The sequence below is a fragment of the Amphibalanus amphitrite genome, unplaced genomic scaffold (genome assembly GCF_019059575.1).
Source record: "Amphibalanus amphitrite isolate SeventyFive unplaced genomic scaffold, NRLGWU_Aamphi_draft 000739F_arrow, whole genome shotgun sequence".
Lineage (NCBI taxonomy): Eukaryota > Metazoa > Arthropoda > Thecostraca > Balanomorpha > Balanidae > Amphibalanus > Amphibalanus amphitrite.
The window spans coordinates 268,168-279,540 of record NW_024882233.1 but is presented as its reverse complement, the minus strand read 5'-3'; the positions used below and the strand labels follow the sequence as shown (position 1 = coordinate 279,540).

The 11,373-nt window shown below is 49.1% G+C and overlaps 1 protein-coding gene across 3 annotated transcripts; it reads left to right on the top strand.

Moving 5' to 3' along the window:
* Window positions 1-248: 248 nt before the first annotated feature.
* On the top strand, window positions 249-5,091 carry LOC122365422 (PKS-NRPS hybrid synthetase cheA-like). Of its 3 annotated transcripts, none has more exons than XM_043336639.1 (5): window positions 249-343; window positions 2,501-2,694; window positions 3,106-3,549; window positions 3,985-4,300; window positions 4,952-5,091. In XM_043336639.1, the coding sequence occupies exons 2-5, from the start codon at window positions 2,514-2,516 to the stop codon at window positions 5,088-5,090; spliced, it is 1,080 nt and encodes a 359-aa protein (XP_043192574.1). In that variant the 5' UTR covers window positions 249-343; window positions 2,501-2,513; the 3' UTR covers window position 5,091. The 3 variants fall into 3 exon arrangements, with proteins under 3 accessions (XP_043192574.1, XP_043192572.1, XP_043192573.1); XM_043336637.1 differs by lacking the exon at window positions 249-343 and adding an exon at window positions 1,135-1,470; XM_043336638.1 differs by lacking the exon at window positions 249-343 and having other exon boundaries at window positions 2,464-2,694.
* The last annotated feature ends 6,282 nt before the right edge of the window (window positions 5,092-11,373 follow it).

Here is an 11,373-nt window from a genome sequence, read left to right as displayed (position 1 = left end):
GTGGTAGACTAGCGCCTTATGTCGGAAAACCCAATTTTGAGTTGTTCCTGGCCTGTCGGCGGATTCAGGTCAGGACGCTATGGAACTTGATTGATGCTTATCGTGAAATAAAGGAACGTTTTCTGACTCTCATTGGTGTCTTGCCGTCTCGCTACCTCATTTTTTTCTTTCAGGAAGACGCAAAAAGCAGAATGACTCGGCTGCTCCCGAGTCACATACTGAGTGATCGCACAGGGACGCGACTCGGCTGTTCGTAGTCACCACGTCACCAGTCACCGTGTCTGGGCGACTATGAGCGGCACCACCCGAAGCCGAGCCCGGAACACCGCTGTCCAGCCCTCAGGTGACCAAACAGGGACACAATGAGGAGCAGAGGTCCGCCGGAAACTATAACAACAGCTACCGAAAACGGCTCCTTCTCCGGACCGGAGTGACGGGGCTGCCCCCGCCCACGGGCGCCTGAAACCCCGTCTCCACGCACGGCCATGGCCCCAGCGCGGATCCCGATAGGCGGCGGAGCGGCGCTGGCACCTGGGACTCGACTGGCGCAGACCGGAGCAGCGACTCTGGGCGCCCCCCACCCGCCGCCCGGCCGCGTATTCGCAAACTGTGTTAGACGAATCGGCCGACCAATAGCGTGCCTCTTGAGTGACGTCAAGGCAGCGTCATACACTGCGGTCTTGGTTGCGTGTATTGAAGCTAGGTTTTATCTTAACAATATTTAAGCCGTGCGATCCTCGTGATCGCGGTAGCCGAGTGGTCAGAGCAGCAGTATGGTGATCTGGAGGTTGGTGGTTCGAATCCCATCGCTAAATTTCGTTTTCGTCTCATCTGTCAATATATGCTCTTTGGCTTTGTTCGCAACGGCGTACAACTAAGAAATCAGAGGTAAGTATTCTTCAGCAAAGAATATGCTGCATAAGAGAAATGTTTACAGTCCAACCGATCTACCATGGACTGTTGCGGCACTGCGATACTGTTAAAATGGAATCGTCAAAGATTTTCCTTCACGCGAATTTGGAAGCAATAGTTTGGAATCACGGAAGTGCGGCAGATATCGCGCATGTTCCGTTTGCTTAGCGCCCACAGTCGTAACAGTCTCTAGCAGTCTGGTCAAGTCTCAGTCTAGGAATTACTCACGTTCGGTGTTCTAAATTTTACGGCTTGTGCGTCTGGGTTCAGGTTATGATATTTCAATATGGATGTGTTGCATTCCGAACTTTTCCGAAACAGTAACTTCGACAACGTCATCGTCAAATCCACTGCAACTGGAAGCCAAATTCTCAGAACGAACGTCAGCAGCGAAGCAGAGCTTGCTCTGTGGAAAGAGCTGTACTGCCGCGCATCAAAAACTTCACTCAACGTAATTTACTCACGAAACCCTGTCGGTGAACGCATATTTTTTAGCCAAAAACTGCTGTGCCAATTTGGAGATAAAAGACACAAGGGAGTGAAGAAGCACAACACAGGGTAAGTAAATACTACTGATTTTAGCATAAGCATCGACAAACATCAGTTGGTGGAGTGAAATGTAATGTAAAAAAAAATGAAATAGACAGCATGAAATATCATGAAAGGCCACTAGCAGGTTTTTTACCATAACTTAAAACTTTCGACTAAGATGGCCTAGAGCAGTGCAAACACGTCAAATGTGTTCAGCTCTGAAAACACGCTAGATCTGTTCAGCTCGACGACACAGATCGACTGATATGTAGCATGACCATTTCCGGTCAGGTCCTGACCTTGATCTGAGGTTAAATTTTCAATTTTCAAAATGACCTTTCAAAGGTCGACGTATAGTTCATTTGACACGTTTCAACGAGAGAAACTTGATTGTGGCAAAATTAATGTGGTAGATTTTGTGAGTGAAAAGTTATTACCTAAAAACATTTTACGTAAAGACTGTTATTTTTGGAGTTTTTGCCCTCTGGAGGCTAAGCTGTTGACCTGAGGTCAAATCTGAGAGCATTGCTCAGAAATGCCTGTAAAAGAGCAGTGGAATGCACTTTTCCGTAGCGCTGTAGCTCTTTTGGCTCCCGAGCTATGCGTTGGATATTTCGAGAATTGTTGAAATAGGCAAAATTTGACCTTTGATGACCTCTGGTGACCAGACCTCTGACCTGATCTGGAAAAATGACGGAAGTCTGTACTTCCATCATTATTTTTGAGGCTCTTTCGAATGCCGCTAACCACGTGTCGCTACGTGGCCCAGGGCCTGAGTTACACGGGGGCGTGACCCCCCCCCCTCCCCAGCACGACACGGAAAATTCAGACCACCAGCACGGCACGGGCTAAGAGCTTTTGAGATGTGTTACCCGCATTTCTACGATAATTGTTCGGCACTTGAGGGAGGTACAATCAGCCCTCCCCCCAAGCCCCCCTCCCTCCAGCGAAAGGAGGTCCATTCAACCCTCCTTCGATTTAGAGATTTGGGTGTAGCCTTATTAAACTGCATGGAAAATAACTCACGCCATGTCATAACAAAAATGATTATTTACAGATGCTCCTTCAGGATGCATATCCAGATCAAGAAAGCGAGTACGCGGAAGAGGAAGGACGACAAACTGCTCGACACTCATCCATGTATCATCGTCGTGACTGGAGAGCACAACCATGCAGCGTGTGCAAAGGCGCTGAAAGAGCTTCGAGTGCTCCCTGAGGTGGAAAAGGAGTTCTTTGAATACTTTCACCGAGGTAAGTAAAGTTATGATGAGGCATCCGCTCTTCCTTCTCCAATCCTCACTTGTTTTGTCCTTGTTAACATGATTTCTCCTTTCCTGACATGTTGTCATTATCAGTACCTACCCAATGCAAATAAGCAGACAAGCAGTGTCTTGTACCAACGGTTATTGATCGATGTAATTAAAGCGACATGCAATGTTCCGTTCTTTGTGACAGCCGACTTTTGATCTAGTAATTACATTGTATCGAAAAACATTAGGTATATGTGACGGAAGTGGAACCTAAGAAAACTGGGAAGGCAAGGAAACCACAATCGAAATGGTATACACAATGAAAATAACAACACAAAGGAATTGCATTGGCGTTGTAGAAAACGACAACTATTTCATCAGATACCTAAGTAAAATAACTTCTATTTCTCAGGCATGGGCGCAGCAGAGGCGCAGCGGTACCATCGCCTGAAGCTCGATCTGGGGTCGGAGTTCTGGATGGAGCACGCCCGCGCCGATACCAACCCGACGCTCCGATCCGTACAGTACATGCGAGAGAAGTGGGCCAAAGCAACTGTTGGAGGCTACAACGACGAAGACATGTTCGACGCGCTAAAAAGGTACGCAGCTACCACTAAAAGCGTGATCGAGGTTGAGAGAAGCAGCTCGGGCTCATTCTGCGTGGCTCTGGTGACGCCGTTCATGAAGCGCGTCCATGCCCTCCGAGAGGCTGGAGAGGTGGTGTTTGTTGACGCCACAGCTTCTGTCGATCGTCTAAACACCGCGGTCTTGCCGCTGCTCTGCTGCAGCCCTGCTGGAGCCCTGCCTTTGGGAGTGGTGTTCTCCTCATCTCAAGACGAGGCTCAACTGACAACAGGTATGCTTGACCCCTTTCGTTACTTGTTTGCATGACGTTACGTTTATTGTATGGAGCTTTGGTTTTCAAGTGTTTTGTCATTGACAATGACTGTCCCTCGCAACTGCTTAAGATCTTCTGGGGCACATTTGCCACTGCAAGGATACGTGTTTCCCCGCGCCTTATGACCAGCTGAGCTGCTCGTGAACCTCGTGAATGGCAAGACAATCTCATGAAATGCTTACTAGATGCTTATGGAGCTGTGCGTTCAGCACTGCATTTGTGCAGTAATGTCGTGAGATGTTTTTGTGTGTGTGTGTCGTGATGGGGAATACAAACTGTTATATTTCCAGGGTCACCATTTATTTCCGCTGTATTAACACTGCCAACGGGAGATGGCTGATAGTTCCCCACCATCGTATAAACCTCCAACAGGAACCATTTTATCTGTTGCAGGCTTCCAGCTCCTCCAGAAAGCTGTCGGCAGTGGAGCCTTCAATGGACGAGGGCATCCTTCCGCTTTCATCACGGACAACTGCGATGCTGAACGAAGGGCACTGCGGACCGTCTGGCCTGAAGCCGAACAGTTCCTCTGCGTTTTTCATGTACTGCAGCAGGTCTGGAGGTGGCTCCTAGACAGCAAACACGGCGTCCCGAAGGACAAACGACAGGAACTGATGCGCATCATGCAGAAACTGGTGTATGCGGAAAGCCCAGAACGCTTTCAGGCTCTCCTGGCTGCAGAAGACATAACCCATGAAGGTTTCGCCAGGTTAGTGGATCTTGTCACGAGCCTAATATTTGATCCAAGTTACGTATGCTGATCATTACTCACAGCTTCACTGAACCCAGGCCAAATTATGGGTAATAATGAATATTTTATATCAAATTCCACACAATTTTTGGTAATAGCTCACGATGACTAGGAAATTTTCCAACACACGGGTGACTGAGGGGGGGGGGGGTGCTCTACAGAACCTGCCCCCATCTCCGAAAGTACTGGACCGATTGTCAAAATTCAAACGGCATTTGATATGCTATATTTCTGATTTCACTGATGACGGCTAATGCAGCAACGATATTAGTTTTGATTTTGTGTACGCCCTAGCACCTAATCAGTATTCAACCAATGGAAGTCGGCAGTTATTCATGTATTTCTGGTCCCAAAATAAGGTTTCAAAGGAAGTAGAACTTTAGATGAGGCTTGTGTGCTCCCAGCTTCAGATTGACAGGTGTCAGAACGACCTAACCGTCACACTTCGGCAGAATGCGCCCCGTTCAACTCGAGTTGAGGGCGAAGATGAGGGTAGTTAAGCTGTTTGAACCCTTTTCTTGACACGAACAGTACACGAACAGTGGGTCCACACTTGCTTTAGAAGCTAAGCGAGCAAGTTCATGTAATATTGAACTGATCGTCTTTCAGGTACATGGAGGGCCTCATCGAAAGGCGCGCTGAATGGGCGATCGCGTACCGCCAAGGATCCGCACTTCGAGGGAACCACACGAACAACTATGCGGAGGCCACGATGTGCATCATCAAAGACATCGTCATGAACAGGTAATTATCAGCCCCTACATCAGTTCCGTTCTAATCTGCTTTGCCTTTTTCGTTCAAGGTATGTTTCCCTTCTTATTCGCTGTAGCATACATTAATGATGGTATTTCTTCACACGAACCTTGAGTGATGGACCAGCGGCATGCGAATGTTTTACTGAATATTATACACTATACAGCCTACCACTCCAGTCGCACAGTCGATCCCCCGATGTTATGTCGTCATCTCTTCTGTCCGTAATTATTGGCCAACTCGCAGTGCCTTACACTTATATTAGAATATGAGTATAAAACTGCCTTTCTGGGACCACTTCATGATAATTTTTGCTGCCAGCTTTTTGCAATTTGGCATCAATTCTGCTTTGTGTATGAAATTTTTACCCAAGGTCACCCACCCAAGGTGACGTCACCAGGTCAAGTTTAGCAGCAATGCTTCTAAAAATGTGATCCTGTCATTCCTACAGCTTATCACCCATGAGTTTGAAACGCAGTGCTTCAGAGTTTGATTATGGTGACAGGCTGCATGGAACTTTAAGTTTCTTATTTTATTGATGACTTGATCTAAGGCAGATCAATTTTGCGAGTCCTGTGTTAACCCGCGCCCCACTGGGGTCTGCGTATAATACGCCCTACTGGGGGGGGGGGCTATTCATAGCCCCCCCCCCTCCTAACTCCGAAACTACTCGGCCGATCGTCAAAATTCAAACGGCGTCTGATAGCCCCGGAAAAACTGTCGAGCGAAGCCTAATTTCATTGACCTCGAGGTCACCGATGACGTCACAGGTCAGGTCAAAGTCAAAATTATTAGCATTTTGGCTTGTTCACGTTTTGGGCTCTGGCCGCCGTCTTACAAGTCAGATCAGGCTCATTTTTGGATCACACACTCGGGAACAGATGCTCTAGTTACCCTGAGGGTACCAAACTTGTAAAGGTCTCGCGGTTTTTAGGGGTAGGTTTTGCACCTAGAAAATTTAGTGTACTTCAGGCTATATCTTCGTCGTCTTAAGCTTTTAAGTGTTGAAGATGCGATCGACTTGTTGGGTAACAAGCCGGCCATGATCGTGTAAAATGGCTTCATCGTAGATCGATTAGTTTCTGAGATATAACCGGAAATGTAAAAGTGCAAAACCTACCGCTTAATCTCGCGAGACCTGTACTTTGATTTTCAGGTCAAGGTCAGGTCATCACAGGTCACGAAAATATTATATCATGCGTCGGTCACGTGACACATGTTTTATGGTCCATTTAGGTCAGAGATTTCGAATTTGATGTCGTCTGTGTCATTCGAGGTCATTTTGAGTCGAATTTAGCTTAGGTCAGGTCACATTCAGGTCAAAAAAGGTCAAATTTTGAAGTTTTAATGTTTCAACAAAAACGGTGTCTATTGGATGCAGTTTGAGCTCAGGAACACGATGGTGCTATTTATATTGGCGTACGATATCAAATACGTGCTGAAAAATTGATTTGAAAAATTAATAATTGTGATTTTTTTGCATTAATGAGTAAAACTTGCCCATTTTTGAAGATATTTAGCTAAAACTTGCTAGAGTTAGTCATAATAATGCGTTTTATCACATATATTCCGGTTTTTTCGAAAAGTCAAAAACCTTTTGAAAAAAATGTAAAAATATAAATTTTGGATATTTATTATATTAAATTTTCAAAATTTTTGAAATTTCGAAAATCCGAGATAGTAGTTTGATAGCGCAGTCTATTCTGAGTCCTCTCATGCAAAGAAATTGGATCTAGCTTAAAAACTGAGCTCTTGGGAGCGATTGCCGTGGTTCAATGTTTTGCGTCGAAATCGGCCGAACATGACGTCACTCTGACGTCATTTCCGGCCGACCTATAGTAGTTACGAAGTTCAAAATTTTACACAAGGTGTCAAATTGATGCAGCCTAAGGTACTGAAAGTTTGGCGTCGATACGTCAAGCGGGTTGGAAGTTATTGCAGAAAAACGGGAGGGGGGGGGGCTATGAATAGCCCCCCAGTGGGGCGCGGGGCGCGGGTTAATTTTTCAAACCTGAACAAACATATGCAAAGTAACAAACATATCTATAATCGGATGTTTCTTTGTGTGTGTGTGTGGGGGGGGGGGCATTCTAGCTTTATTTCCCCACGGCATATGAACAAATCTTGTTTTGTTTGTGTTAAAGAGGACGTAAAACGCCCCTCCCCTCACCCCCGTGTGTTACGATCGGATTACCGCCTTTGGCGTGGCTTGCTTATTGCTTACTTACATGCTTGCGACATGAAATACATTGGTGAATGTTGCCACGATTGGATTGGTCTGGACCAAGTCTGGACATGCCTTACGACACCGAACTGCGTTCAAGTCTTAACACATTCCTCATCTGTTTCTGATTTCTTTCGCAGGTGTAAAGCGCGCAACGCATGCGAGCTTATCGTGCTCATGGACGAGATCTACAACGGCTACATGGTGCAGCGCCTGATCGACTTCGCTCTTGGCCGTCGCCAAAGCAAACGTTTGGCACCACCTACCATGAACGAGGCTTCCATCACCAGAGTAGACGACCACCACTTCCGTGTGGCGAGCGAATCGGACCCGAACGTCACATACGATGTGGCTATGGACGTGGGAGTCTGCTCGTGCCCCCAGGGGCAATCGGGTGCCATCTGCAAGCATCAGCTGGCCTGCTCTCATGTGACAAACATGACTCTGCCACAAGCCTTCAAACCCTCTGCCGAGAACCGACGCTGGCTGATGTGCGTGGCGGTGGGTGAGGACAAAGCTCCAGACGTCAGCTTCTTTGGAGAGTTGACAGATGCGCCAATAAGCGAGAAAGTGGCGACTGAGCCCATTCTTCCGAAACCGTCAGAGGGCGACTCGGGCCACCCAGGTGGAACTGAAGATGCTTCCTGTGCGATCTGGGACGATGACGACTTTGAAGCCGCGGTTCCAGGACCGTCATCGTCAGCGAACGCCTCCGAGACCGTCGATGTGAGCCCGTCCGAGCTCCGACGAGACTCTTCAGTCGGGCAGAAACCATCGACGGAGGTGATCGACGGATATTGGTCTACCATGCGGCGTGCGCTCCTCAAGTACGGGGATGGACAAACGAACAGTGCGCTGATAAGGGCGACAGGTACGGTGGCTGCACTGAAGACGAGCAACCAGCTGAACAGCTATCTGCAGTCAGCTGGACCGCGCTCAGAGTGCCTGAGCAGGGGTGGTGCTGGGCGAGGCAAGATACGCGTCCAGCCCACTTCAATCAGTCGGCGGCCTGAAGGGCAGCCGCGTGGCGCCGCTCGGCTGGGAAAGGGGCGGCGCCCGAAGGATTGCGGAGGAGCCACGGCGCCTGCAAAGCGCCGCCGATGCCTGGCTGGCAACGTTAGCGCTAATGTACCGAATGCGAAAGGACATGGTGCTGGGCATTGATACGTGACTTCTCTACCAACTGGTGATTTGTATTGGTGTGTATTTGCATAGATAGCACGTGGCTTATCTGCTGGATATGCTGCTGGCTTATCACCTTTTATGAAACTGTTCGGCTGTGTTCATATGCATTGCTGTACAACTGCGACTGTACAAATACTGCATGTCTTGTGCGTTTGTGAAAGCATGCATGTTATGCTGGATATGCACCATGGAAGCACCTTTTATGAAACTGTTCGGCTGTGTTCATATGCATTGCTGTACAACTGCGACTGTACAAATACTGCATATCTTGTAGGTACGTTTATCTATGACTTAATACAGCAATCCGTTGTCATTCGGGTGTGTTTCGTAATAGCTCTTCCAACTTTGACGAATATCGACAGTGCCGTAACAAAATGGGTAATTCGTGTACAGACTGCAACCAAACTGGTACAAGTTCTTTGACAACATATTCCTTAATCAGATGAATACTTTTCATAGATTTTTGGGCGTGCGCTATCGGCGTGCAAACGAAGGGGGCCAAAAATGCGCGTCTACGACCGACGTCTTTAATTGAAAACAATGGAATCAGTGGGAATGGATCCACCCCACTCTCGATTACCAGACCGAGACTTTAACCACTCGGCTACGGCGACTCATCTTCATCATCCTTCAACTTTGCAAAACCTTACAACTCAAATCTGCCTCAATGCATGCATTATCGCGTTGGATGGCTGTGACGTCACACTAGAGATGTCGCTAGTTGGATAGCCGATTCGTCTAACACAGTTTGGGAATACGCCGCCCGGCCGGTCGGCGGCCGACTGCCGTGCCTCTGCCACGGGAGGCGCCGCCGCGTCCCTGTGGGCAGGGGCGACGCCAGGCACGGCGCCGGAGGAGCCGCTAACACCGGCCGAGCATCCCATACCGTGGAACCGTACGGCTTAGCCTTAGAAGATGGTTTACAAGCAAGGCCGTCAACAAGAAAACTGGTTCCAACGCCACCCGGAAGAAATTTGGAAAATTAAACCGTTAACATGTTCACAAGGCAGTTTGCAGCACATTATATTCATGTCGGCAGAATCCAGATCCAGAATGGTGGCAACAGGCGGTTTGACAAGGGTTATCGAACACAATTATTTTGGTCACATTTGGTACGATTACATTTGGACACATTTGGTACGATAACTGAGGGACATTGGATGAGGGGCGATAACTAATGGCGGGAACAGACAGTGATAAGTGAGGGAGATTGGACAGGACAGGGAGGAGGGGACAGGACAGGGAGTGATTACTAATAGAGGTCGCGCACACGTCTACTTAAACTAAAGGCGGGAATCGGCTAACGAATACCTCCGAAAAAATCACAGCCCTTTACTCACTCGACATTTTCAATTGAAACTGTCAACACCATATTAACAAAAAGAAGCCAAGCAAAATTAATGAAGTCAAAAGGCTTTGGAAAATTGAAGCGTAACAAATGTATTAAGCCAGCATGTATCTTGTCGGCAAAATGTAGACTCAGAATGAGCGGCAACAGCCGTTTTCATCAAGGCCTATCGGGCACACACTTGGTCACATTTGGTGCGATTGTCAAATTAGGCCCATAGTTGATTCTTAGTAGTTTTCAGCTTAGGTCATAGGTGTAGGAACGTTTTCGAAAGTGGGGGGCCAGGCTCCCAGAGGCTCAAAACCTCACCTACCCCCAAAATCCATTTCTCCTCGGATTTCGGTCACTTTATTTTCGCAAGCATGCTCAAATTGGTTAAAAAAAAACGTGACAAGAAAAAATCGACCAAAACTCGGGGGAGACTCCCGTCCAGAAATTAAATCTCATGGACGCGTCCCCCTGGCCTCCGTAGCCGCGTTGGCACCAGGAGCGGATCCAGGAAAACCCCAAGGGGAGGGTCATGAATCGAAGTAGTGCCCCTACCTATACCCAAAATTAAAACCTCAACTGATTTCGGCCACTTAATTTTGGTGCTGCCCTATTTTCATTTTTTATTTATTTGTTTTTGCCCTGGCAGGCCTGTGGTGCCCCTGGCGGGCCTGTGGTGCCCCTGCTAGGCCGCAGGTGCCCCTGGAAGGACTGTGGTGCTCCTTACACGAGCCTGAAGTGCCAGCGACAGGCCCATGGTGCCTCTGCGAGGCCGGTGGTGCCCCTGCGAGGCCGTGGTGCCCCTGCTAGGCCGCTGGTGCCCCTGGGCCCTGACAGGACTGTGGTGCTCCTGACAAGCCTGAAGTGTCCCCGATAGGCACGTGCTGCCCCTGACAGTCCCAAGGTGCCCCTGCGAGGCCAGTGGGTGCCCCTGGCAAGCCTGTGGTGCCCCTGGCAAGCCTGTGGTGCCCTTGGCAGGTCTGTGGTGTCCCTGGCAGACCTGTGGTGCCCCTGCTAGGCTTCTGGTGCCCCTGACAGGCCTGTGGTGCTCCTGAAAAGACTGTGGTGCCCCTGGGCCCTGACAAGCCTGAGGTGCCCCTGACAGGTCCGTGGTGCCCTTGACAGGCCCAAGGTGTCCCTGCGAGGCCGGTGGTGCCCCTGCGAGGCTGGTGGTGCCCCTGGAAGGGCCTTTGGTGCCCCGAAGACCTGTGGTGCCCCTGACGGGTCTGTGGTGCCCCTGGCAGACCAGTGGTGCTCTTGCTAGGCCGATGGTGCTCCTGACAGGCCGGTGGTGCCCCTGTCAGGTCTGTGGTGCCCCTGATAGGTCGGTGGTGCCCCTGGTAGGCCTGTGGTGCCCCCGGGCCCCAAGGGGGCATGACCCATGTGGCCCCACCTTGGATCCGCCACTGATTGGCACCCATGCGAATTCCAGAAGCATCCAAAAACATTTGTGATTACGAGCGAGCGTGAAACGTGAGAAGTGAAAAGTCAGCAAAAGGCGTGTGTGTGTGTGGGGGGGGGGGTCAGTTAACA

What these genes read in the sequence shown, in the direction of transcription:
- LOC122365422 (XM_043336637.1), top strand. Translation starts at nt 1,199, where the DNA reads ATGGATGTGTTGCATTCCGAACTTTTCCGAAACAGTAACTTCGACAAC. An exon ending in GTGAAGAAGCACAACACAGG is followed by an intron (nt 1,471 to 2,500) that starts GTAAGTAAATAC and finishes GATTATTTACAG; the next exon opens with ATGCTCCTTCAGGATGCATA. An exon ending in CGAGGCTCAACTGACAACAG is followed by an intron (nt 3,550 to 3,984) that starts GTATGCTTGACC and finishes TATCTGTTGCAG; the next exon opens with GCTTCCAGCTCCTCCAGAAA.